The sequence below is a fragment of the Periplaneta americana genome, chromosome 9 (genome assembly GCF_040183065.1).
Source record: "Periplaneta americana isolate PAMFEO1 chromosome 9, P.americana_PAMFEO1_priV1, whole genome shotgun sequence".
NCBI classification, from domain to species: Eukaryota; Metazoa; Arthropoda; class Insecta; order Blattodea; family Blattidae; genus Periplaneta; species Periplaneta americana.
In genome coordinates, this window is record NC_091125.1 from 168,445,177 (window position 1) to 168,468,000 (window position 22,824).

The window sequence follows — 22,824 nt, forward strand, 5'->3', positions numbered from 1 at the left end:
CCACGCAATGGTTTCTTCATCCGAGGAAAGAGGAAGAAGTCACTGGGTGCCATATCAGGAGAATACGGGGAGTGAGGCAAAATTTGATAGCCTAAAGAAGCAGCATGTGTGACTGTGTCCTGTGCAGAATGAGCTGGGGCTTTGTTATGAAGCAAAAGGACCTCCTTGGACAGCTTCCTGCGACGCTTCGTCTTGATAGCCTCCCATAATCTCTCGTCAGGAGATTTCGGTAGTATGCTCCTGTGATGGTTTGGCCCTTCTGAGCATAATCTGTCAACACCACACATTGGATGCCCCAAATATCACTCAGCATCACCTTGCCTGATGATGGTTGGGTCTTCGCCTTTTTCGGCAGTGGTGAATCCACGTGTTTCCACCCCCCGTATTCTCCTGCTATGGCACCCAGTGACTTCTTCCTCTTTCCTTGGATGAAGAAACCATTGCATGGCAGGCATTTCCAGAATGACGACGAGGTGATTTTTGAGGTGGAACGTTTCCTGAACAGCCAAAATGCAGACTTCTACAACCAAGGCCTCCGTCAAGTCATCCATTATTGGGAAAAATGTGTCGAGTTGAAGGGTGAATATGTAGAAAAGGACTAACACCATCACCAAGTTTCATGGTCGCAGCTTCATTTTTTCAAGGTGATAATTAAATCTTTATGACTACCCCTTGTAGCTGGTGCACAAATGAAAAATGAGTCATGATAATCTAATTAATATTTCAATTAAAAGCATTTCCCTCGATCTAATAATATTTTACTACCGGTACATGGCGATTTTAATGGTGTGGGGAGTAAATAGGGATCCTGTTTTATGGTGAATAAAAATATTAAATTTTGGTATAAAAATTTGATTAATTTTGGTGTTATTTCGCACAAAAAAAATATACATTCCGTGTTATTTCACTTTTTAAAAAATATGGCTTTTGACTCTAGTCGTGCAAAATACATTACTGAATATAATTACTAAGATGTATCATCAAGGAATTCTTAAGGATCTTTGTACAGGTTAATAAAACTTATAGTCTTCTATTGGCACTTACCCGTCGTGTAGAGAAATTAATTTGTGTAACAGTCTCCTGTTCTATGTGTGAATAATATAAACTAATAGGCACCACGAAACATTCAGGCTACTCTATTTTATATTTTAAAATAAAGTCACTTGAAATACGGTTTGAATATTAGATTAAAAATTCTGTATTGAAATAGGGTTTGGATATTATATTTTAGTCACCATTTTTAAGGAAATTCCACTACCGGTACCTAATAGAACAAAATCGTAAATCCACCTAACTCCAATCCCTGCCATGCCTGCCAACAGTACAGCACATAGGGAACTGCCAAAGCTTATTGTATTAATTAACGCACATATTTATCTGACTTCCAATATTTATGTGACTTTTGCGTATACACAAAATTTCGCGTTACTTCGCGAGTTTGAACATAATATATTTTGACCTGGAAGGGCTTGAAACATCAATATATCAATCTTCTTAATGTATCCAGCTGTTTGCTGACTACATAAAGTCCACTATAGTCCACTGTAGTCTATTCAGGTGTTGTTTTTCACGAGAAATGAGGGGTATTTTGATCGGTGTTCATTATAGATGCCTGTTGCTAGTAGCCAGAGGTGGGGGTGTAGTCAATATATACTGCAGGGCTGTGTCTTCTGCAACTGGTACTGATGATTTTAATTTACTTCTTTTGTGGTTTATGGATGGACAGTATAGAAGAATGTGTTCCAGATCTTCATCATGATTATTACACCACAGACAAGTAGGATTATCAGAAATGTGAAATCGGTGTAGGTACAATTGAGTGACAATGTGACCTGTTCTGGCTCTAGTTAAAAATGTTTGAACATGTCTGGGCAAGTTTTTGTACATTTCCAGGTCATTTGGTTTCTTTTGTACGGACTGTAAAGTTTTTCCTTTGTCAGAAGAGAGCCAATTGTTGATCCATAGGTTTATAAAATGAGACTTTACTGAAGCAAAAGCACTGGATAGAGATATCACTTGAAGAGGTCGTGATTGCAAATATGAAACAATTGGTCTTGAAACATAAATTTTTTGCTTTTATCAGCTGAAGAACTGTATTTCGCGAATCTGTGGTTTGCAGAAACTAGATATCTTTAGGCATAAGGAAGAATGGTTGTCCGCCTTCATTAAATACTAACTATTTGAATGCTTCTCTTATCCTATTCTCATATTGGAAACTCTAGTGCCACCACTGTTTTATGCCGTCAATTTTTTAAAGAGAATGTAAATAATGTGGCACATAATATTGAAAGAGGTCACGATGTCACATGTTGTTAGCTTAGAAGACTTCTTTTTTGCTTACTGGCAGTCTCACAGAGTCACGAGAAACTGTAATAGCACATACTTGTGCATTTTTCCGTTGACATTTTACATTTTCTGCAATAATCACTCTATATTCTATCCTTACTTGGAAGGCAAATTAAATATGTCCCAAACCTATATGCACATAGAATTATTCCAATTCAGAAAAAACTAAGTAAACTAAAAGAACTCCAAAAGGAAATGACATTTCAATGGATACCTAGTCATTGTGGTATACCTGGAAACGAGAAAGTCGATAATATTGCAAAACAGGCAACATATTTGCAACCAAGACCTCTTCAAGTGATATCTCTATCCAATGCTTTTGCTTCAGTAAAGTCACATTTCTGATAATCCTACTTTTCTGTGGTGTAATAATCATGATGAATATCTGGAACACATTCTTCTATACTGTCCATCCATAAACCACAAAAGAAGTAAACTAAAATCATCAGTACCAGTTGCAGAAGACACAGCCCTGCAGTATATATTGACTACACCCCAACTCTGGCTACTAGCAACAGGCATCTATAATGAACACCGATCAAAATACCCCTCATTTCTCGTGAAAAACAACAACTGAATAGACTACAGTGGACTTTATGTTGTCGGCAAACAGCTGGATACATTAAGAAGATTGATTGATCTATCCTTACTTGCATATTTTCTGAAGTGTTCTATCTCAGGAAACAGTCAGTTTTAGTTCTGTGCCTCTATGCAATGATCTGAACTTAAATTTGTTGTCCTCCTCTTGCAGATTCCTGACATATTGAATCCTGTATTGGATGAAGTGTGGCTGGAGCAGTACGAATTATGCACGGCTCATTTCAACAAGATGGAAGCTACTGACGTCCTCAGCTTTATCAAGGGAACGTGCTTTGATGAACGGGGTGTGGCCATGATGTCAATAGAATGCAGGATGACCATACTCACGCGGACAAAGGAATATTGTCAACTAAAACTCATCTATCCCTTGGAAGACGAAGCGTAAGATATGAAACAGATTCCATTGTAAAGATTTACTGATATAGTAGGAATTTAGATTGTTCTGGTTATCTACTAGTCTATTTGATTAGCCATCCCCTACTCTGAACCTTTACTTCCATGGTGTTCAGCATAATGTTAAAATATTGCGTTTTTGCATTGTTATAGAAGTAGAAACATCCTACATTTCGAAGCTGTTTATTGGTTCCATCTTCAGGGAAGGGAATGAATGGGGAACCCATCACCTGGAGTCAACAGGTTCCCCATTTCGTACCTTTTATAATGTATGTATGTTTAGTAGCAATCTGAAGACAAGTTGGAACCATATAAGAGTCACCAGTAAGGTATGGTCTAATATGTGTCTCCGAAACGTTTGGATGTTTCTCTTGTTCAACCAGCTCTATTGTTCTGCCCCTTTCGTGCTTTGAATGTGACCGTTATTGGCAAGGTTAATTTCTTTCCTCATTCCACTTCATTTGCGTGACACCATACTCCCAGATTTGTCTTCACTCTCTCCCCAAACAGCTTTATTAGTACAGACAGGGTTGCTGTTAGTATATATTATATAGGTTGCAGCCAGTTCTGTATTTTGACTGTACAGTATAGGACTATATCTTTCCAGTCTCAGTTTCGAAAATTGTTCAATTACGAATATATTCGAAAAAAGTGTAATGAATTTTTATTGAGGAAATTGAGGCTAGCTTTTCCGAAATTGAGGTTAGCTTTTCCGAAGTTGAGGTTGAAATGGTATATTCTGACATGCAGGCATTCTGATTTTCTTTGAACCAGTTGTGAAAGCAGATTTGTATAGAATGCTTTGCTCGCTCTTGTGGCAGGGATGAATGGAGCGAAGCAGCAAAGCAGCTGGACATCTGGTTGGCGCATTTGAAAGTAGTGAGTTCCTCAGGAGCCTTACAGTTCTGCAGGAGTTCTAAAAAGGATGGTGAACGACTCTTGAAGTATGTTTCATAGTTGTCATTAGATATGCCAGAATGTCTTCACTATGAATAAAATTGCAACTAGTAATACTAAGATGAAGATTAGTATTAGTTTCTCATGGATTTTATTTTCTTGTTACACAATATACTTAAGGAAATACACTTGAACTATCCTATGGCTCGGAATACTACGACTTAAAAGCTGTGGAAGTATGCATGCACTTACACTCTAAAAAATATCAAAATATGACATAAAAACTTGGAAATATGACGCAAAATAAATTAAATATTACCCAAAATTACTTAGAAAACTTTTTATTCATCATTCTATAAAATTGTTTTTGTGAATATTAATTCCTTGTATTGGCCATAGTGGACTGTTCAGCCTATAAAAGTAGATGAGGAAAAGAGAGGTGAAAAATGTCAAGTGTCTATCCTCTGAATGACTAATTGATTTTGACAGTTGTGTTAACAGGGTTACAGAACAATCGTAAGAATAAATGAAGGGGTGTTGAGGGGAAAACAAGGAATGTACATTTTTAGCTATTTTATGATATATAGCGCATTTTGTGGGACTATAGAACTATCCAATCACAAAAATTTGAAATGGAAATGTCCGTGTAAGGTAACGTTAAACATTTGGTACACTGATTAAAAAGCTAGGAATGTTCAAGTATTCATTTATTTATTCATTCATAGTCTTCTGCCCAAGAGCAGATCTTTCATTGCAAACCCAGCATTCTCCAATCTTTCCTATTTTCTGCCTTGTCTCCTCATATGATCCATATACTGTATCTTAATGTCATCTATTATCTGATATCTTCTTCTGCCCCAAACTCTTCTCCCGTTCACCATTGCTTCCAGTGCATCCTTCAGTAGGCAGTTTCTTCTCAGCCAATGACCCAACCAATTCCTTTTCCTCTTCCTGATCATTTTCAGCATCATTCTTTCTTCTACCACTCTTTCCAACACAGCTTCGTTTCTTATTCTGTCTGTCCACTTCACACATTCCATTCTTCTCCATATCCACATTTCAAATGCTTCTAGTCACTTCTCTTCGTGACGATGATGATGAATATGGTACTCATGTTGATGATGGTGTGTTAGAATACGTACAATTCTCAAGAATTGATTTTCTTGGTATTATTTCTTATAGTGACAGGTAATTTGTTCATAAGCTTATTCATTCTATTTCCCAGGATGTTGGACCTGTCCATGGGGGAGATGAGCGGCGTTGCAGAGCTGCTTCGTGAAGCTGTGTTGAGCGAGCTATCCTTGGAGTCTTTACAACACCTCATGAGGCTTCTGCCAGAGCCTGCACCAACACTAGAGGACTTGCTGAAGGAGGCCGTTCAGCTGGTTAGGTATGCGTCAATTATAAGGAGAGAATCAGTACGAACTTAGCTTTGCAGGAAGTCAGCGAAAGAAATTAATAGCCCAGAGTGGCGATTTCCTCTTAATTTATATTGTGAATTTTATTTGTTACAACAATGTAATTTATTCGTCACAACAATAATTCCTTTCTACAATTCACCTTAAACGCTCTCGTCAACAATTGGATCTTCACTCAACAAAGTATTCGTTATAGCACTCCACCGACGACAATGACAATTTACTTGGACTATTACGCACAACAATGAACTGTTAATCTTAACTAATATTTACAAAGCACTATTTACAAATCAGAACTACCCGTTCTCAGTTCACAGTTCTTCTATCTCAGTCACTCGAGTTCACAGTATCTCGAACCACAGACCTTCAGAGACAGTTCACTGTACTCGAACTCGGGTCCCTCCAACTGCGGTCCACTGCACTCGAACTCAGGTCCCTCCAACTGCGGTCCACTGCACTCGAACTCAAGCCTTCGGATGCTGACGCAGATGCGGACGCACACTCGAGTCGAACTCCGGCACACAAGTCTGGCTTGCTTGCTCTGGCTTACTCACTGACTGAATAACTGAAAACTGCAAACTGCTGTCGTTCCTTCGCGTCCGTAATTTATAACCACAGCGACGTAGCCTCGAAGGTTCCACCCGTCTCTAGAGATGGCACTCCAGAGAAATCCAGAGCCCTCTCCTCTCTACCAGCACCAGATGCGCGCGCAAACTCGTCGCGTTGACGTAATACACCCTCTCTCTTCTCTCCACCGCGCGACGTCACTCAATGTTCCGTGGAGCCTGTGCGATCTGCTTTCTTGCGGGACGCTGGTCGTGAGTTCGATTCTCACGTCGCTGTCACAATATTTACCAGGTTCCTTGATTCGTTTCTTACAGAGTTGTGGTGAATTCCCAAACAATTTTTCTCATACAATGTTTCAGAAAAAAAAAAAAATCCAAAAAATATTGCAGAGATTTGAAGCTTCTTACAGCCTATTTGTGATAAAACAATATAATAATATATTAAAAGTATATTGCATTTATGTAGTTAAATATTATGCCTTTATTCCAGAATTTTTAGATCAAAGATTGTGTATATGAGTGGAGATGAATGTGTTTTGATGCAGACTTTCCAGTTACTATGTAAAAATATGAGAAATTCTGTGCAAATTACACTGCTGTTTTCTGTTTCCTACATTTCGAAGCTGTTTATTGGTTCTATCTTTAGGGAAGGGAATGAATGGGGAACCCATCACCTGGAGTCAACAGGTTCCCCAATTCGCACCTTTTATATTGTATGTATGTTTAGTAGCAATTCGAATAACACCTTCCTACGTAGATGTCGAGACAAGAGAATCGTCCCTAAATTTGCTGTCGTTAAACATGAGATTCGAACAGTGAAGGCCCAGAGAATATGCAGACGCGCCAGCTTGGCCCTCATAAGGGAGAGAATTCATCACACATACCTGGAACTCAACAACATTTCACGGGAGCTACTACAGCTGCGCTTACAATGCTACGGGAAGCTACAACCATCCGATCAAAATGGATAGACAGGTCACTAACCGCCCAGGTCCAGATGCATATGAAGGAAGTCAGAGGGAGGCAAATGGAGAAATTCCACAGATTGGCCCCTTCACAGCCAGGCATCCAACCGCTGGACAAGAACAAACTGGTCATTAATGTATCAAGTAAAACATTAGACGAAGACACCATAACTGTACTGGCCAAGGATCTAAATTTTGTTCCAGCACCAAGAAAATGTCCAATCAAGGACATTATCAGCGGAGTGGAGCAGGCTATCTCCTCTCTTCCTCCTAGAATATCTGAAGAAGTGAGAAGAGATGTCTGCCGAATAATTAACACAGCCAGACCACCCAAACCCAATATCACGAGGAATGAACGACTAGCGCTCGGTGCTCTATGTGAAGATGAGAGTATAGTCGTTCTCCAGGCCGACAAAGGAAACGCTACGGTGGTGTTGGACTCTTCAATGTACCACCAGAAAATTGGAGAACTACTAGCCGACACGACCTACAAGAAACTGACACGTGATCCTACTAACAGGATCATAAGAAGAACCACCACGCTGCTGAAATCTTCCTCACTGCCTGCCGAGGTCATAAAAGCTCTACTACCACACTCGGCCACACCACCTCGGATTTACGGTCTCCCCAAGATTCACAAACAAGGGCTACCATTACGACCCATTGTTAGCACCATCGGGTCGCCCACATACCACCTGGCCAAGCATCTAACCAACATGCTCCAACCCCTGATTGGAACGTGTGAACATCATGTAAAAAATTCTACAGAATTTGTTAGAATTCTGGAGAACATCAGAGTGGTCCCATCAGATCTACTAGTGAGCTTCGATGTAATCTCGCTCTTCACAAAGATTCCAATAAAAGAGGCTCTAGAACTGGTTGCGGAACAATTCCCGGATGATATTCTACAACTCTTCCGACTGGCCTTGACTACAGCTTACTTCACGTACAACAGTGAGTTCTACGAACAAACCGACGGCGTGGCAATGGGCTCCCTGCTGTCACCTGCTATTGCTAACTTTTACATGCAGCACTTCGAACACCAGGCCCTAGACTCAGCCACACACAAGCCAAGCCACTTCTTCTGCTACGTAGACGACACCTTCGTGGTCTGGCCGCACGGACAAGACAAGCTACAAGAGTTTCTACAACACCTCAACAGCATCCATGCGAATATCCAGTTCACCATGGAGGTGGAGTCTGAGGGCTCACTGCCGTTCCTGGATATCCACATACACAGGAAAGCAGATGGTGCTCTCGGACATGGCGTGTATAGAAAGCTGATGCACACAGATCTGTACCTGAATGCACTCAGCCTCCACTACCCTTCGCAGAAGAAGTCCATCCTGACTAGTCTACTACATCGCGCCATAGTCATATCCGATATCAACAACTTGCCTGCAGAAATGCACCATCTACGTAGAACACTACAACAAAACAACTACACTCGGAGAGACATCAACAAAGCCCTTAAACAAGCTATCACGAGAAGAAACACAATAGACGTAGACAGCAAGCAAGAACCGGCAATGAAAGCTTTCCTTCCATTCTGCGGGAGCGTCTCACACAAAATAAGCAAAATCCTCCAGAAGCTAAATATCAAAACCATCCATAAACCACAGAGCAAAATCCGGAGTCATCTACATCAGGTAAAGACAGTCAGGGCCTAAGGACACCAGGGATTTACAAGATTCCATGTGAGTGCGGCGAAGTATATATAGGGCAGACTGGCCGCATAATAGAAGACAGAATCAAAGAACATAAGAGGAACCTGAGGCTGTATTACCCGGAAAAATCTGCAGTGGCGCAACACAGCATAGAAAAGGAGCATAAAATACTTTTTGACCACACCAAGGTCATTAACAAATCAAGCCACTACTGGGATCGGACAATCAAGGAGGCCATAGAGATTAAGCTGGAGAAAAACAACTTTAACAGAGACGGTGGACTGCAGCTCAGTCAGGCATGGACACCGGCCTTGGACCAGCTGAGGCCCTCTTACAATCAAGGTCATGAAGATCACGGACCGAGGACAGCAACCGATTCCAACCGGCGGAACAGGACTCGTCGCCTGCCAAACTTCACACAAGAATCCTGGGAGGGGCGGAGCTTACGAGGAATGATAATTCCCGGCCCTGGATTGGCCGATCCGCCAGCCAATCCCGTATCACCTGAGACAGCCTAACATCTATATAACCCACGACTTTCTGTTCAGACACAACATCCCTGAAGATGGCTGCAGAGATAGCAGTTGAAAGCTTGGAACATTCCAAAATTTTAACTCGGCTGATATCCCACGAAAACATATTAGCGAACCAACGCCGAGAAAGCCTCAAATCATACATCAATTGATATAGTTTCACGTTTTAGGCCCTAACTCGTAGAATATCAGAGATAGGCTATATATATATATATATATATATATATATATATATATATATATATTTTTTTTTTTTCAGCATGCTATTGACGAAAGTCCATAAAGAAAAGCACAATTTTTCGACTTCTAAATGTGTATATGCCCCTTTAAATGAATGTGTTGCATTTTAGAAATGGAGAAGAGCCGAAAGGGTCTCATCTGCTGTCTGCAGTGTTGCGGAGGTTGCAGGAGAACTTGAAGTATGCTGCCAGCAGTGCAGTGCCTCAAGAGGTGGAAACGCTATGTGGAGACCCAAACCTCACACCTGAGATCAGACTCCAGGCTCTGGAGCTATTGCAGGTACAGTAAATACTTTTAACCACCATACCTGTCAACAGTGTGACTTTTATTCTTAATACTTCACCCTACAACAATGGGTATTCCACTCAACACAGCTACACAATAGTCGTTATTGCACTCCACACGACGACAAAGGCAATACACGAGTATTATTGAGAAGAACAACAATGTACTCCTAATGTTCACAAAGCACTATGTGCAGAACAAAATTGTCAGTTCTCAGTTCACATTTCGTTCGCCTTGGCTAGTTCTTCTAGCTCACTCACTCACTCACTCAATTTCACTGCACGTCGAACCCAAGCCTTCCAGATGCGGTTCCCTGCACGTCGAACCCAAGCCTTCCAGATGCGGTTCCCTGCACGTCGAACCCAAGCCTTCCGGATGCAGTTTCTTGCACGTCAAAGACTCACTTGTACACTTAATGAAGACTAACTCACTTTCGTCGGCAACTCACGGTGTTATTTATTTACCACGAATATCTAGAATGTTCTGCATTGTGAAGCTTCTGGACCTCCACAATAATCCGCTCCCAAATGCTTCCTTACTTCCGCCCAGCCACAATAGATTTTCTCCCCTCCTTGCTCCATACAGCTGCTAGCGTCAGGGGTTCGTGTTTCCATTTCCCCACGCCTTCCTTCTCACCAGATGCGGTTGCAACCCCATGACGCGACCAGAACATTCCAGACGGTTGCCACAATATAAAGTCACTGACAAACAACAAGATGCTATTGATCTACAACATGATTTGGACGGACTCTGTAGGTGCTAAATTCTAATAAATGCTGCTTTATGACATATTCTAGAAATAAGATAATTACTCAAAATTTGTATGAAATTAATGGAGTGAAATTACTTAAGAGTGGAATCATGTAGGTATTTATTTCACATATAACTTATGTCTTAATATGCATTTAAAGCATGTGGTAAATGATGCATATAGACAATTAGGATTTAGAATCAGAAATACAAAAACAAAATTAAAAATATAAATGCTATTGATACTCTATATAAAACTCTAGTTACAAGTAAACTAAAGTATGCGTCTGTAATACGGTCAGCTCAGTTCCAGTCCCATCAGATCCAAATAGAAAGGATACAGAAAAGATTTTTACATTACCTATATTAAAAAAAAAATCACGTATCATCTTATGAAAAGCAAATATCATGCAATCAGTTACTTTTTGAACTAAATTATATAACTTTAAAATCTAGACGGTTAATAAACAGTCAAATTTTACTCTATAAGACTGTTAATGGTATATTGAATAACTGTGATTTTCTTATATTCCTTCAGTTAAATGTTGTTGTTGTTTTCTAATGCCAGGTGTTTGACAATAAAGTCATTTGACCTCTTGCACTCCAATATTTTTCAAAGATATTATCATGACCAGCCACTGAAGCACAGATTTTGAGGTGTTCCGAATCCATTTCTTGGTTTGAGTTGCACAATGGACAGTTAGGGGACTGATATATTCCAATTCTATGCAGGTGCTTGGCCAAACAATCATGGCCTGTTGCCAAACTAAATGCAGCTACAGACGATTTTCGTGGTAAATCAGGAATTAACTGTGGATTTTGATGCAGAGAGTTCCATTTTTTCCCCTTGGGATTGTGTTATCAAATTTTGTTTATTGAAGTGTAAGTATGTAGATTTAATAAATCTTTTCACAGAGTAATACGTAGATTTAGTAACAGGTCTGTAAGTAGCAGTGCTGCCCTTCTTTGCTAAAGCATCCGCATTCTCGTTTCCCAGGATTCCACAATGGGATGGTATCGATTGGAATACAATTCTTTTATTGAGTGATATTAATTGAGAGAGCATTTTAGTTATTTCTGCTGTTTGAGATGAAGGTGTGTGTTTAGAGACTATTGATAGAATAGCTGCTTTGGAGTCTGACAATATAACTGCATTTTTAAATTTACTGATGTGGCATAGAAGATTCCTGAGACATTCACTTATTGCAATGATTTCTCCATCAAAACTTGTTGTTCCATACCCAAGAGATCTATAAAGTGAGAAGAGACAGCACGTAACACCTGCACCGGCACCTTGTTCTCTGGAGATCAAGAATCCGTCAGTGTATAAATGAAGCCAGTTTTATGGAGGGTATCTAATATTAATTGTCTCTAAAGACAAATGTAAAAAGAATATAATTACGTCATAGGCAACCTTTTGTTATTCCAATTCCTAGAACTGTTTTCTTCAAGAACTATCCCTTGTCTGTTATGTGTAAAACTTACAACTCTCATTGCAGAACTTGAGGCCACACGAGGTTCACAGTGACACGGTGCTCTTGTACCGCCACACGCAGGCTTCTGTTGCGACAGCCTGGTCACAGGTGCCAATCTCCATACAGGAGACTGATCTCCAGACTCCAGAGTCGCGTGCGCAGTTATTCAGCAGGTTGCTGGCACATGCACATACGTGGCAGCAGATCCTGATCCTCAAGGACCTCCTGGACAAGTGGCCGAATTTTAAGGACAGGTATGTTGGCTGGCAACAGATCAATGAACACATCATTCTGTAGTTGTTGAGTTCAGCAGTATAGCTGGACAAAAGTCATGTTTGTAAATGAAAAATGTTATCATGTGAAAAAGGAGCAGTAAACCAAATATAAAAGTGTTATTGAGTCAGTGGCTTTGTAAGCATACCTCTTTCAGCATTCACCTTTTTCACCTACATTTCATTGCATTTTGCAACTCAAAGTAAAAGTTTGTTTTGTGAATTTTAGTAAAGTGAATTTATTCTGCATTGTGAACACATTTACCAGAGGTACATAGTAAACATAAATGCTGTAGCCAGGCTTTAATAATTTTATGGTGGCTCATCAGTCAGGCAGAAGTTTCACTAGTCAGCATCGTCTAACTACAAAAGCTCAATTAAAAATCAGAATTTTTTTCACTCTTCAATTAAAAGTTTGCACTCATCACAGACGAGCAGATGCGTGCTTTTTCAAGCCTTACTATTCATTCATTCATTCATAGTGTTCTGCCCAAGGACAGGTCTTTCACTGCAAACCCAGCATTCTCTAATCATTCCTGTTTTCCGTCTTCCTCTTTGCCTCCTCATACTACCCATATATCTTAATCAAGATCAATCTTCTTAATGTATCCAGCTGTTTGCTGACAACATAAAGTCCACTATAGTCCACTGTAGTCTATTCAGTTGTTGTTTTTCACGAGAAATGAGGGGTATTTAGATCGGTGTTCATTATAGATGCCTGTTGCTAGTAGCCAGAGGTGGAGTGTAGTCAATATATACTGCAGGGCTGTGTCTTCTGCAGCTGGTACTGATGATTTTAATTTACTTCTTTTGTGGTTTATGGATGGACAGTGTAGAAGAATGTGTTCCAGATCTTCATCATGATTATTACACCACAGACAAGTAGGATTATCAGAAATGTGAAATCGGTGTAGGTACAATTGAGTGACAATATGACCTGTTCTGGCTCTAGTTAAAAATGTTTGAACATGTCTGGGCAAGTTTTTGTACATTTCCAGGTCATTTGGTTTCTTTTGTACAGACTGTAAAATTTTTCCTTTGTCAGAAAAGAGCCAATTGTTGATCCATACATTTGTAAAATGAGACTTTACTGAAGCAAAGGCACTGGATAGAGATATCACTTGAAGAGGTCTTGGTTGCAAATATGTTGCCTGTTTTGCAATATTATCGACTTTCTCGTTTTCAGATATACCACAGTGACTAGATATCCATTGAAATTTTATTTCCTTTTGGAGTTCTTTTAGTTTACTTAGTTGTTTCTGAATTGGAATAATTCTATGTGCATATAGGTTTGGTATATATTTAATTATATTAAATATAGCCCCCTTGGAGTCGGTAAGTATGCAAATAGATTTTTCAGAAATTTGAGTCACACTGAAGCAGCATCAATAGCTAGCAATTCAGTGTCAAGACTGGAGGAGGATGAACATGGTATGAAATAACTTTCTTGATATTTTGGAATATAATACTCTGCTCCTAATGTCCCATTATTAGGATTTAGATATCCATCTGTATAAATTTGAAGGTGATATTTTAATTATACGCAAAATACTAAAAAGGCGCTTTTGAGACACAAACATAGCTTTTAGGCATTTATAGGAGTTTATGGTTAATTTAGGCATTTTAGGTCCTATAGAATTTTAATAGGGAGATCCTGTGTACATGAAACGTAAAGATATCTGAATAACATACGTCTAGGATGTAGCAAACAAAATAGGTACGGAACTGGAAATCTGTTCCCTAATGATGATACAATACAAAAATATTATTGACAACTGATAATTTAAAAATCTGATATGTTTTGACTTGGAGTGAATTTTTATTCACTTGCAGCAAAACTTTGCCTGTATGATAACATTACCTTCAACATACAAATGCAATATTTATTGCAAGTAGATTCATCAGCAAAGTTATAAATTGATGTATCTATACTGTGCACTGTGAATTTATACTTAACAAAACGTCGTTTTTAACACATAGATCTTACAAGGTTTTCGTTTGTCTTGTATATATCCAATAAAATAAGTCTCATTGAATATTCAGTGTAAAAAAAAATATCTCTGATCCATACTTCACATGGATTACTGTTTATGTTGACAGCTCTGATTCGTCTACAAATCCGTGGATGCAGCTTATCTACAAAATCATAACATTCGATGACAGGAAGATGGACGAGGTGGAAAGTGTCCTGGACGATGTGTTCCAGCACAACAACTTCAGTCCTGGTGTGAGTGTTGAGTACATGCAGAATGCCAGTCCTCCTGAAATGAGTGCTCTCAGGTCTTACCTGCCTTGCTTTGTGTACTGCAGGACCTGCAGTACTTGGTGTCCTTGGGCGAGGGCAATGTTGACCTGTCCCTGCTCTTGCTGGTCTGTCTGCTGCCAGATCACTCGGCCCTCCATGCCACTGCTGTATCCCTCGTGCAGAAGCATTTACGTGTAAGTCACGCTACTTAGATTACCGGTACTTACATTTGGTAAGAATTTATACAGGGTGTTTCCGAGGTGGTGTTACAAACTTTCAGGGATGATGGCGAAGGGCACATGTATCAATTTGAAATAAGGAACCATGATCCGGAAATGACCGAGTCGAAAGTTATAAGCAAAAATAGTTGTGTGGAAATGGAATTGTAATTTGGCACTACGTACCCTCCTTCCCTTAACCTTTGGAACAGTCGTGGAAAGATGGTATTGGCCGGATGTCTCCTACGTGGGTACTCGTCCCGATACAATCTGTGAGCTTGTCTACTGTTCCCATCGGGTCATCTGTATTCGAAAATCAGGTCTGCTTATTCCGCTCTCTTGTACTCCTCCATTTCACTAGGACTGATTGACTGGACACTGCAACTTGTACACACACACTGCTGTCTACAGACGTGCATATCAGGACCGACCATGTCCGTTACAGATTACGCTATCTGCATTGCTTTAGTGTAGTTTCCTGTCCCCATCCCTCAGACAGCGCACTGAATGGAATACTGTAAGTAGACAACGTAAACAACGTCAGATGAATACAGTATGTGTAAGATGTACAGATAAATACATAAATAAGGTGTACAGAGGAATAAAATTATTTAATTTCCACAGAACTATTTTTGCTTGTAACTTTCGACTCGGTCATTTCCGGACCAGGGTTCCTGATCTCAAATTGATACATGTGCCCTTTGCCATCACCCCTGAAAGTTTGTAACACCATCTCGGAAACACCCTGTATAGTGTGATTCATCCTTGCTTTGGGAATCGGTTCTGTAGGTCATTTTGAGTAAAAAATTCATGTGAACATGGATCAAATTAACATTAATTTTTTATACATCTTGATTGCACACTTTTAACACTTTGTATCACTTAAAAATTTAGTTATAATAACAACTTTCAGGTGTTAAAATGAAAACTAAGTGATAAATTACCTAGTTGACTAGTTTCGACTTCGTGTCAGTCATCCTCAGAACTAGTGAGGTCCTTGCTTCTTCTGGTTTTTTCAGTTGTTTCGCTGGAGGGTGCGTTTGTGTTTGGTGGTAGTGTGGACTCAAATACAGTGTGTGTTTTCAGATTCACTTATGTACTGAGGATGTGTTGTGGATGTGTTTTTATGTGTCCATATATTTCGTACTGTTTTATTAATTTCTGCTTTTTCTGTTGAATATGTAGCATTTTCAGGTCTGTTTCTACGTTGCTGTAGCTGTGATTAGTGTTTGTGATGTTTATACATATGAAGAGGTGCACACAGCCATAACCAAAACACACAATACCTCTACATAGGCAGAACACATCACAAACAACAACAACATAGAAACAGACATGGAAATCCTACATGCGGAGGGTTGTTTTCGATCTCTGGAAACGAACTTGAATGACGTCATGTGTATCAGGAGTCACACGACAGCCGAACTGTTGTGAGAGGTTACAGACCAGTAGTGAGTGATCTCATAGTTAGAATACGTGGTGTCTCACAACAGGAATGCCCAAGAAAATCGAGCCTTTTTGTGAGGAGTACATTACGGCTCTTACCGATGCGAAGTACAGTTACGTGAAACTCATAGAAGCTGCAAGAAAACGTGGTTTCGTTATTTCTAAGAAAGGCATGTTCTGCGTACTTAATAAGGCTGGTAAAGCTCGGATGGGATTAATTTGTATCATCTCGGGGGGGGGGGGAGATTGTGGCTTGTGGCAGGGGTGGATTTGCTTGCTTTTTCCCCTCTGAAATCGATCCCATCCGAGCTTTGCCAGTCTTATTAAGTACACAGAAGATGCCTTTCTTGGAAATAACGAAACCGTGTTTTTTGCAGGCTCCTATGATTTTAACGTAACTGTACTTGGCATCAGAAAGGGCCGTAATGTATCCCTCCCAAAAGGCTCGATATTCTTGGGCATTGCTGCTGTGAGACACTGTGCACTCTGACTATGAAATCACTCACTACTGGTCTGTCACCTCTCGCCACAGTTCAGCTGTCGTGTGACTCCTGATGCACATGACGTCATTCAAGTTCGCTTCCAGAGATCGGAAACAACCCTTTGTATTCAACCGAAAAACCAGAAATTAAATACACTGGAACAGTAAGAAATATACAGACACACAAAAACACACCCACAACACATCCTCAATACACAACTAAATTTCAGAATGCACACCCAATTTGACTCCACAGTACCATACACAAACGCACCCCCCCAGAAAAACAACTGAAGAAACCGGGAGAAGCAAGAACCTCACTAGTGAAGATGACTAACACTAAGTCGAAACTAGTGAACTAGGTCATTTATAACTTGGTTTTCATTTTAACATCTGAAAGTTGTTGTTATAACTAAATTCTTAAGTGATTAGTCTTTTATTTATTTCTAAAAATCTATGCATTATACCAGGCTTGTAGCTTATTTTAAGTAACTCGCTTATAGACTTGTATTAATATTTTTGTTGGCCAAAAACAGTTGCATGAATCAGGACTGAACTGACTGAAATAACTTTAAACACCACCCGAAATGTAACTGAACATTACAGGCAGATGATCCCAAGCTGACTGACAGACTGCGCACATTGCTGTTGCAAAGGGGCCTCGCCCCGGCCCTGGTTGCGACGCCTGCCTACCCACAGATCATAGAACACCTTCTGCTGGGATGTGCCTGCGACTTGCCATCCTGGAGCACTGTGGCCGGTCAACTGATAGCAAATGGCAATGTGGCCGAAGCGGGCTCTGTGCTCATGCTGCAGCGCGGCGTGTCTCCTGCGCTGGCTGTGTTCTCCTCGTCCCTCGCACTCGCGAAATCCACCTCGCCCGAGGAATGAACCGTGGTCCAAAGCAAGAAGAATCCTAAGTTGCAAGGACAGGTACTTTCCATAAACCACAAAGACTGCTTTCAAAGGTGAGAAAACATTGCTAAGTAACAGTAGACCAATCACTAGCAAACATATGCTCATGGGATGGGATTAAACTGCGCACAGGTTCTGTGTACTGTTCAGTTCCGAGTTCTGCGCCCCTGGCTCATTTATGACCTAAAATATTGATAGCATGAAGAGTGGGGATTGATTGTCTTAGGGGTGTGTTATGTGCACCAGTGAAAAGACCTTTCGCAACAACCTCTTTTTTTAACTTTAGATTCAGCTCTAGTTTTTTTGTAACTGCAACGTCTCATATGAAGATAAGTTAGTTTTCTTTCGAAAGAACTTCACACTTCAAAAGGGTATGTTTAGCAGCCTCCTCAGACGGTTCATGTACGTGACATATAGGGGTTTTCTCGACAGAGTTTTGTAATTCGTAAATTTGTTCTGCTGATATAGGATGAAAAAATAATTTAGGTAGATTTTCCTGTATTCAGTTTTGGTACACTTGTCTATTCCGCCTTTTCTGATGCAAAGGTCTGCGCACACCAATGCAGGACACGGGAGCGACAGCAAAACTTGTAATCCCGCGATCGCTGCGAAATTCGTTGTTGTCTTCACACCAAAGCGGGATGGAGTCGCGAACAGGATGCTGCTTGTAGTTGCCGAAGATGATCATAGGTTCGTTCATATAGTACTACACTCTTGCTGTCACAGCAGAACCATTGTTAACCGAAACTCCGGTTAAGAGAACAGACATTCTCTTTGTAATACACTGTGTTCTCATTCATTACTGCACCCTCTGTGGCTTTCACAAAGACTGATCGTGAAAAATTTGTAAAGTTTTCTTTAACACGCATCCTCTAAAACAGTGGTATTCAATCCATGATTGCCTTGATTACGTATGTTAAAATGGTAACATATTTATTCAAGTGTTAAAAGTAGTGTACGCAAGATTCAAAATGGAATATTTATTTTATTATACTTGTTGATAATTATTGCATTATAATTATAATAGTTTTTTTTGCAATATCAATTCTTGTTTTTCCTTGCTTGAATAACATTTTACGTAAATCATTAGTATTATTATTGCATCAATAACTACTGTATAATAATAATAATAATAATAATAATAATAATGGGTTCAAAAAGTTCCTGGAATTTTACTACCATTTTTCGTATTAATATATAACAAGGGATATTATACATTTGTTTTGTTGGTAACATTCATGATGTCATTTCCTTAAAGTTTGTTGATAATGGCGATTGTTGGTTTTGAGTTGTAGGCAATTGTTTATCATAGTGTTTTGTTTGTTCGTCGCATTTTGTAATTATGCCCACAGAGCAACGTACAAACATCAAGTTCTGTGTTTTGTTACACAAAACTCCTGCAGAGACATTAAGATTGTTGGAAGAAGCATATGGCGAAGCAGCAATGAAAAAAACTCAAGTGTATGCCTGGCATAAACGCTTTTCTGTTGGCCGCGATAGCATCAAAGATGACGTACGCAGCGGCCGACCAACAACTGCAACAAATGAAGCAATCGCTCAGCGTGTGCGTAATGTTGTGAGGGACGACCGACGTAAAACCATAAAAGAGATAGCAGCAGAGGTCGGAATATCAGTCGGAAGTGTACACAATGTTCTTCACAAGCATCTCAACATGCATTACGTGTCTCAGAAGTTAGTTCCGAAAATGTTGTCGGCAGAACAGAAAGAAACAAGAATGACTCTTGCTGGGGACATGATCAGTATGGCTGATGAAGATGGTGATTTCTTAAACAAAATTATTGCTGGTGATGAAACTTGGTGCTACTTGTACGACCCAGTCCATAAATGACAGTCATCTGAGTGGAAATCGAAAACATCTCCTCGGAAGCAAAAATTTCCTAGGGACACTTCCAAAGGCAAAGTTATGTTGGAAGTTTTCTTCGACTCTCAGGGTCTCATCCACCATGAGTTCATTCCAGAAGGTCGTACTGTAACGAAAGAATTGTACGTAGAAATCCTCCGTCGCCTCCGGGAAGCAGTGAGAAGGAAACGTCCAGAAAAGTGGGTAGAAAACAACTGGTTCCTTATGCATGACAATGCACCTGCTCATCGCGCAATTATTGTAAAGAATTTTCTTGCCACTGCTTTGGATCACCCACCATACTCTCCTGATCTCTCACCACCCGATTACTTTCTGTTTCCCTGTCTGAAAAGTCATCTGAAAGGACGGAGATTCAATGCTGAAGAGTTATCGCAAACGCGACGAGAGCACTAAGACGGGTTTCACAAAATGGCTTCCAGGCCTGCTTCCAGGAACTCTACATGCATTGGCAAAAGTGTGTTGTTGCGAAAGGCAACTATTTTTAAGGGAATGCTGTAGAATAGTGTTTAAGGTACGTTGTTTGTATGATACTAGCAAATTTCGGGAACTTTTTGAACCTAGTATGTAATAATAATAATAATAATAATAATAATAATAATAATAATAATAATAATAATAATAATATCTGAAAGTAGAAGACACTGGTAGTTCACTTTCACAATTAAAACGAATTAGAGAGAACGAAATCTGAAGGAAAAACACGTAATTGAAAACAATCAATTTTTCCAAAGTAAATGAACCAGATGAAGAATGTACTTTGAAAGCAACATTTTTAATTTAACAAATCCAGACTTAACGAGAAACAAAATTGTAAATTTAATTAAATCAGACTGAAAATCTGTATATTATTATTTAACAAGTCATCAGTAAATCTCAAATAAAACTGAAATATGCTTTGGCATATTTATAATCTTCATACACGATGAGTAATGCAAAATTAATTAAAGAATTTTCACGATACATAGTGTTTAGTAATGGAACTATTAATCATTGCGAGGCGAACCTAGCGGCAGAAATCGTAATAACGCTCCGAGACTCACATCTCTTAAGCACAGAGCCCGTGGATACGAATTCTGGTAAGCAACGCTCCTAACACACACTATTAACTGTTCAGTCGCCATTGCCAAAATGAATGTGGGATGCGGGAAAACGCTGCTTGCAGCAAACTGCGAGTAGAACGTTGCAGTCCCGCCACCTAGGCAGGATTGTGTCGCTGCGGTGTAAATGGATTCATATCCCACTGTACTCACAATAATTTGCGTCGGTTTTGCATTCGCTACCACTCCCGCGTCGGTGTGCGCAGACCTTTAAGCTATTGAGTGTTTCTAAACAGACCATGTTCAGTAATTATTGAAGAATGGAGCTGATTGATGAAGTGTGGAGTGGGAAGCTTCTTACAAACATTAATATAAGGAACTAACATCACTTTACTGGTAAGGTTTCTTCTTAAGCTTCAAAACTGCATCTCACATTATGTTCACTGTTAGAACTTGTTAATAACCATGCTGTCTGTTACATTTGGACAAATCCATTTTCTTACTGAGCAATGGGAGGTCGAAAAATCCGGAGTGCAAGTCCTCTGGGAGGGACTTTAAGCCGTGTGCCCCGTGTCAGAGTTTTCTGGCACGTTAAATGCCTCCAAACCTAAATTAGAGCCTCTGGACTAAATTTTTCCTCTCTTGCGTCCTGGTAATACCTTAGTTGCATACTAGGTGACATTTGATGCTATGAGCTTACAGAGTCTATGGATATCCAGAGTATCACAATCCCTTGCACTGGAAATGCCGACAAATCATCCATTGTTATTTCAGCATGCACTGTTTGCCATATACAGTTGTAAGTTAATGAATGTAGCTTGTGTGGTCTAAATCAGAATAAAATATTTTTAATTTTAAGGATCACGGACACTGGCCTAAATTGAGTTTCACTTTAAATGTTCCTAATCAAAGTGTGTTGAAATGGAATAACAATGGCGGCCGATTGCACTGCTCTTGAGCTTACCACTTATCCCTCAATCCCCTGTCGGCAAATAAGTGTAACTAAATTCCTTGTAGTTACTAAAACTTCTGCTAGGGAGTACCTATGTTCTGACTCTGGAACTATGGGTTGAATGAATGAATAGGAGGTCGACTATTTACATTAGGAGAAAAGTTTTCCGGGCTATGAGGTTGTGGTCCGTTGGTTGTGTGACCAAACGTTTTGTTCACTGCTGCGGTGAACATCTTCAGTGGTGTAGATTGCTGGTGCGGCTGGTTCTACTGCGCATGCCGATGACAGTCTGCGCTGGCTGCAACCCACCCGCGTAGTACAGTTAAGCAACACAACCCTGGATGCGGATTGCGTAGGCAACAGCAAGCCCGTCCGCGAAGCACATTCGAGCGCGGACCGAGGCGACAACAGCAAGCCGCCCCCCTCACACACTATATATACAACGATGCAGCCAGTGCAGATTGTCATCGGCACGTGCAGTAGAACCAGCCGCACACCACTGAAGATGTTCACCGCAGCAGTGAACGAAACGTTTGGTCACACAACCAATGGACCACGGCCTCATAGCCTGGAAAACTTTTCTCCTATTGACGCCGGCCTTGAAAGCCTACACTCTGACTATTTATATTGTTTATTGTAATGTACTCAGCAACTTGTCCCACAGCCTGCCCCCATGGATTGACCATTGTGCAGAAACACAGAATCTTCTGTTGGCGTTTTATAACTCGGAACTGTACAATACGAGGAACAGAATATCACGACTATGTCAGAAGCACAGAGAGGTGATGGGCACGGCACAATCATGTACTCTGTCTCAGGGTAGCTATTCTCGGTCATTTCAACTGTGCTCCTGCTCTGAATTTGTTTTCTCACGGTGGCTGTGTTGAGGCGTATTTCAGTGGTTATTTTGTTGATATTTATTATTCGAACAGGTGTAATGTGATTTGAGAAGAGTTGATGATTAAATGGTTTTGTTTCTTATTCGATCTTCTTTTATTATACAAGGTTAGAACTGTGGGTCGTAATCCTGTTATGAAATCTTCTGGGTATAGATGAGGAGGTAAGACCTGGCATGTGAGCTGTGTGAGAGGGAAAAGAATGAGCTGTCAGAAAAAAGAGTTTGTTTCGTGGTGGTTAATAATATACGAATCTACCGACACGGAAGTTCGTCTCAGACTAGAACCTATCTTCCCTCTCCATAGCCATTGGTGATATAGCCATGGCACATGGTAAGTTCACAG

The 22,824-nt window shown here is 40.1% G+C and overlaps 1 protein-coding gene across 3 annotated transcripts in view; it reads left to right on the plus strand.

Annotated features, from left to right (window-relative positions):
- LOC138706719 (NBAS subunit of NRZ tethering complex-like) overlaps nucleotides 1–18,488 on the plus strand; it is a 115,992-nt gene extending 97,504 nt beyond the window's left edge. For all 3 annotated transcript variants that reach the window (XM_069836334.1, XM_069836336.1, XM_069836335.1), the window contains exons 34-41: nucleotides 3,098–3,327; nucleotides 4,161–4,283; nucleotides 5,462–5,626; nucleotides 9,736–9,904; nucleotides 12,160–12,389; nucleotides 14,508–14,634; nucleotides 14,718–14,846; nucleotides 17,404–18,488. In XM_069836334.1, the coding sequence (XP_069692435.1) occupies nucleotides 3,098–3,327; nucleotides 4,161–4,283; nucleotides 5,462–5,626; nucleotides 9,736–9,904; nucleotides 12,160–12,389; nucleotides 14,508–14,634; nucleotides 14,718–14,846; nucleotides 17,404–17,688 (1,458 nt within the window). In that variant the 3' untranslated portion in view covers nucleotides 17,689–18,488. The remainder of the gene's footprint in view (nucleotides 1–3,097; nucleotides 3,328–4,160; nucleotides 4,284–5,461; nucleotides 5,627–9,735; nucleotides 9,905–12,159; nucleotides 12,390–14,507; nucleotides 14,635–14,717; nucleotides 14,847–17,403) is intronic.
- Nucleotides 18,489–22,824: the final 4,336 nt, after the last annotated feature.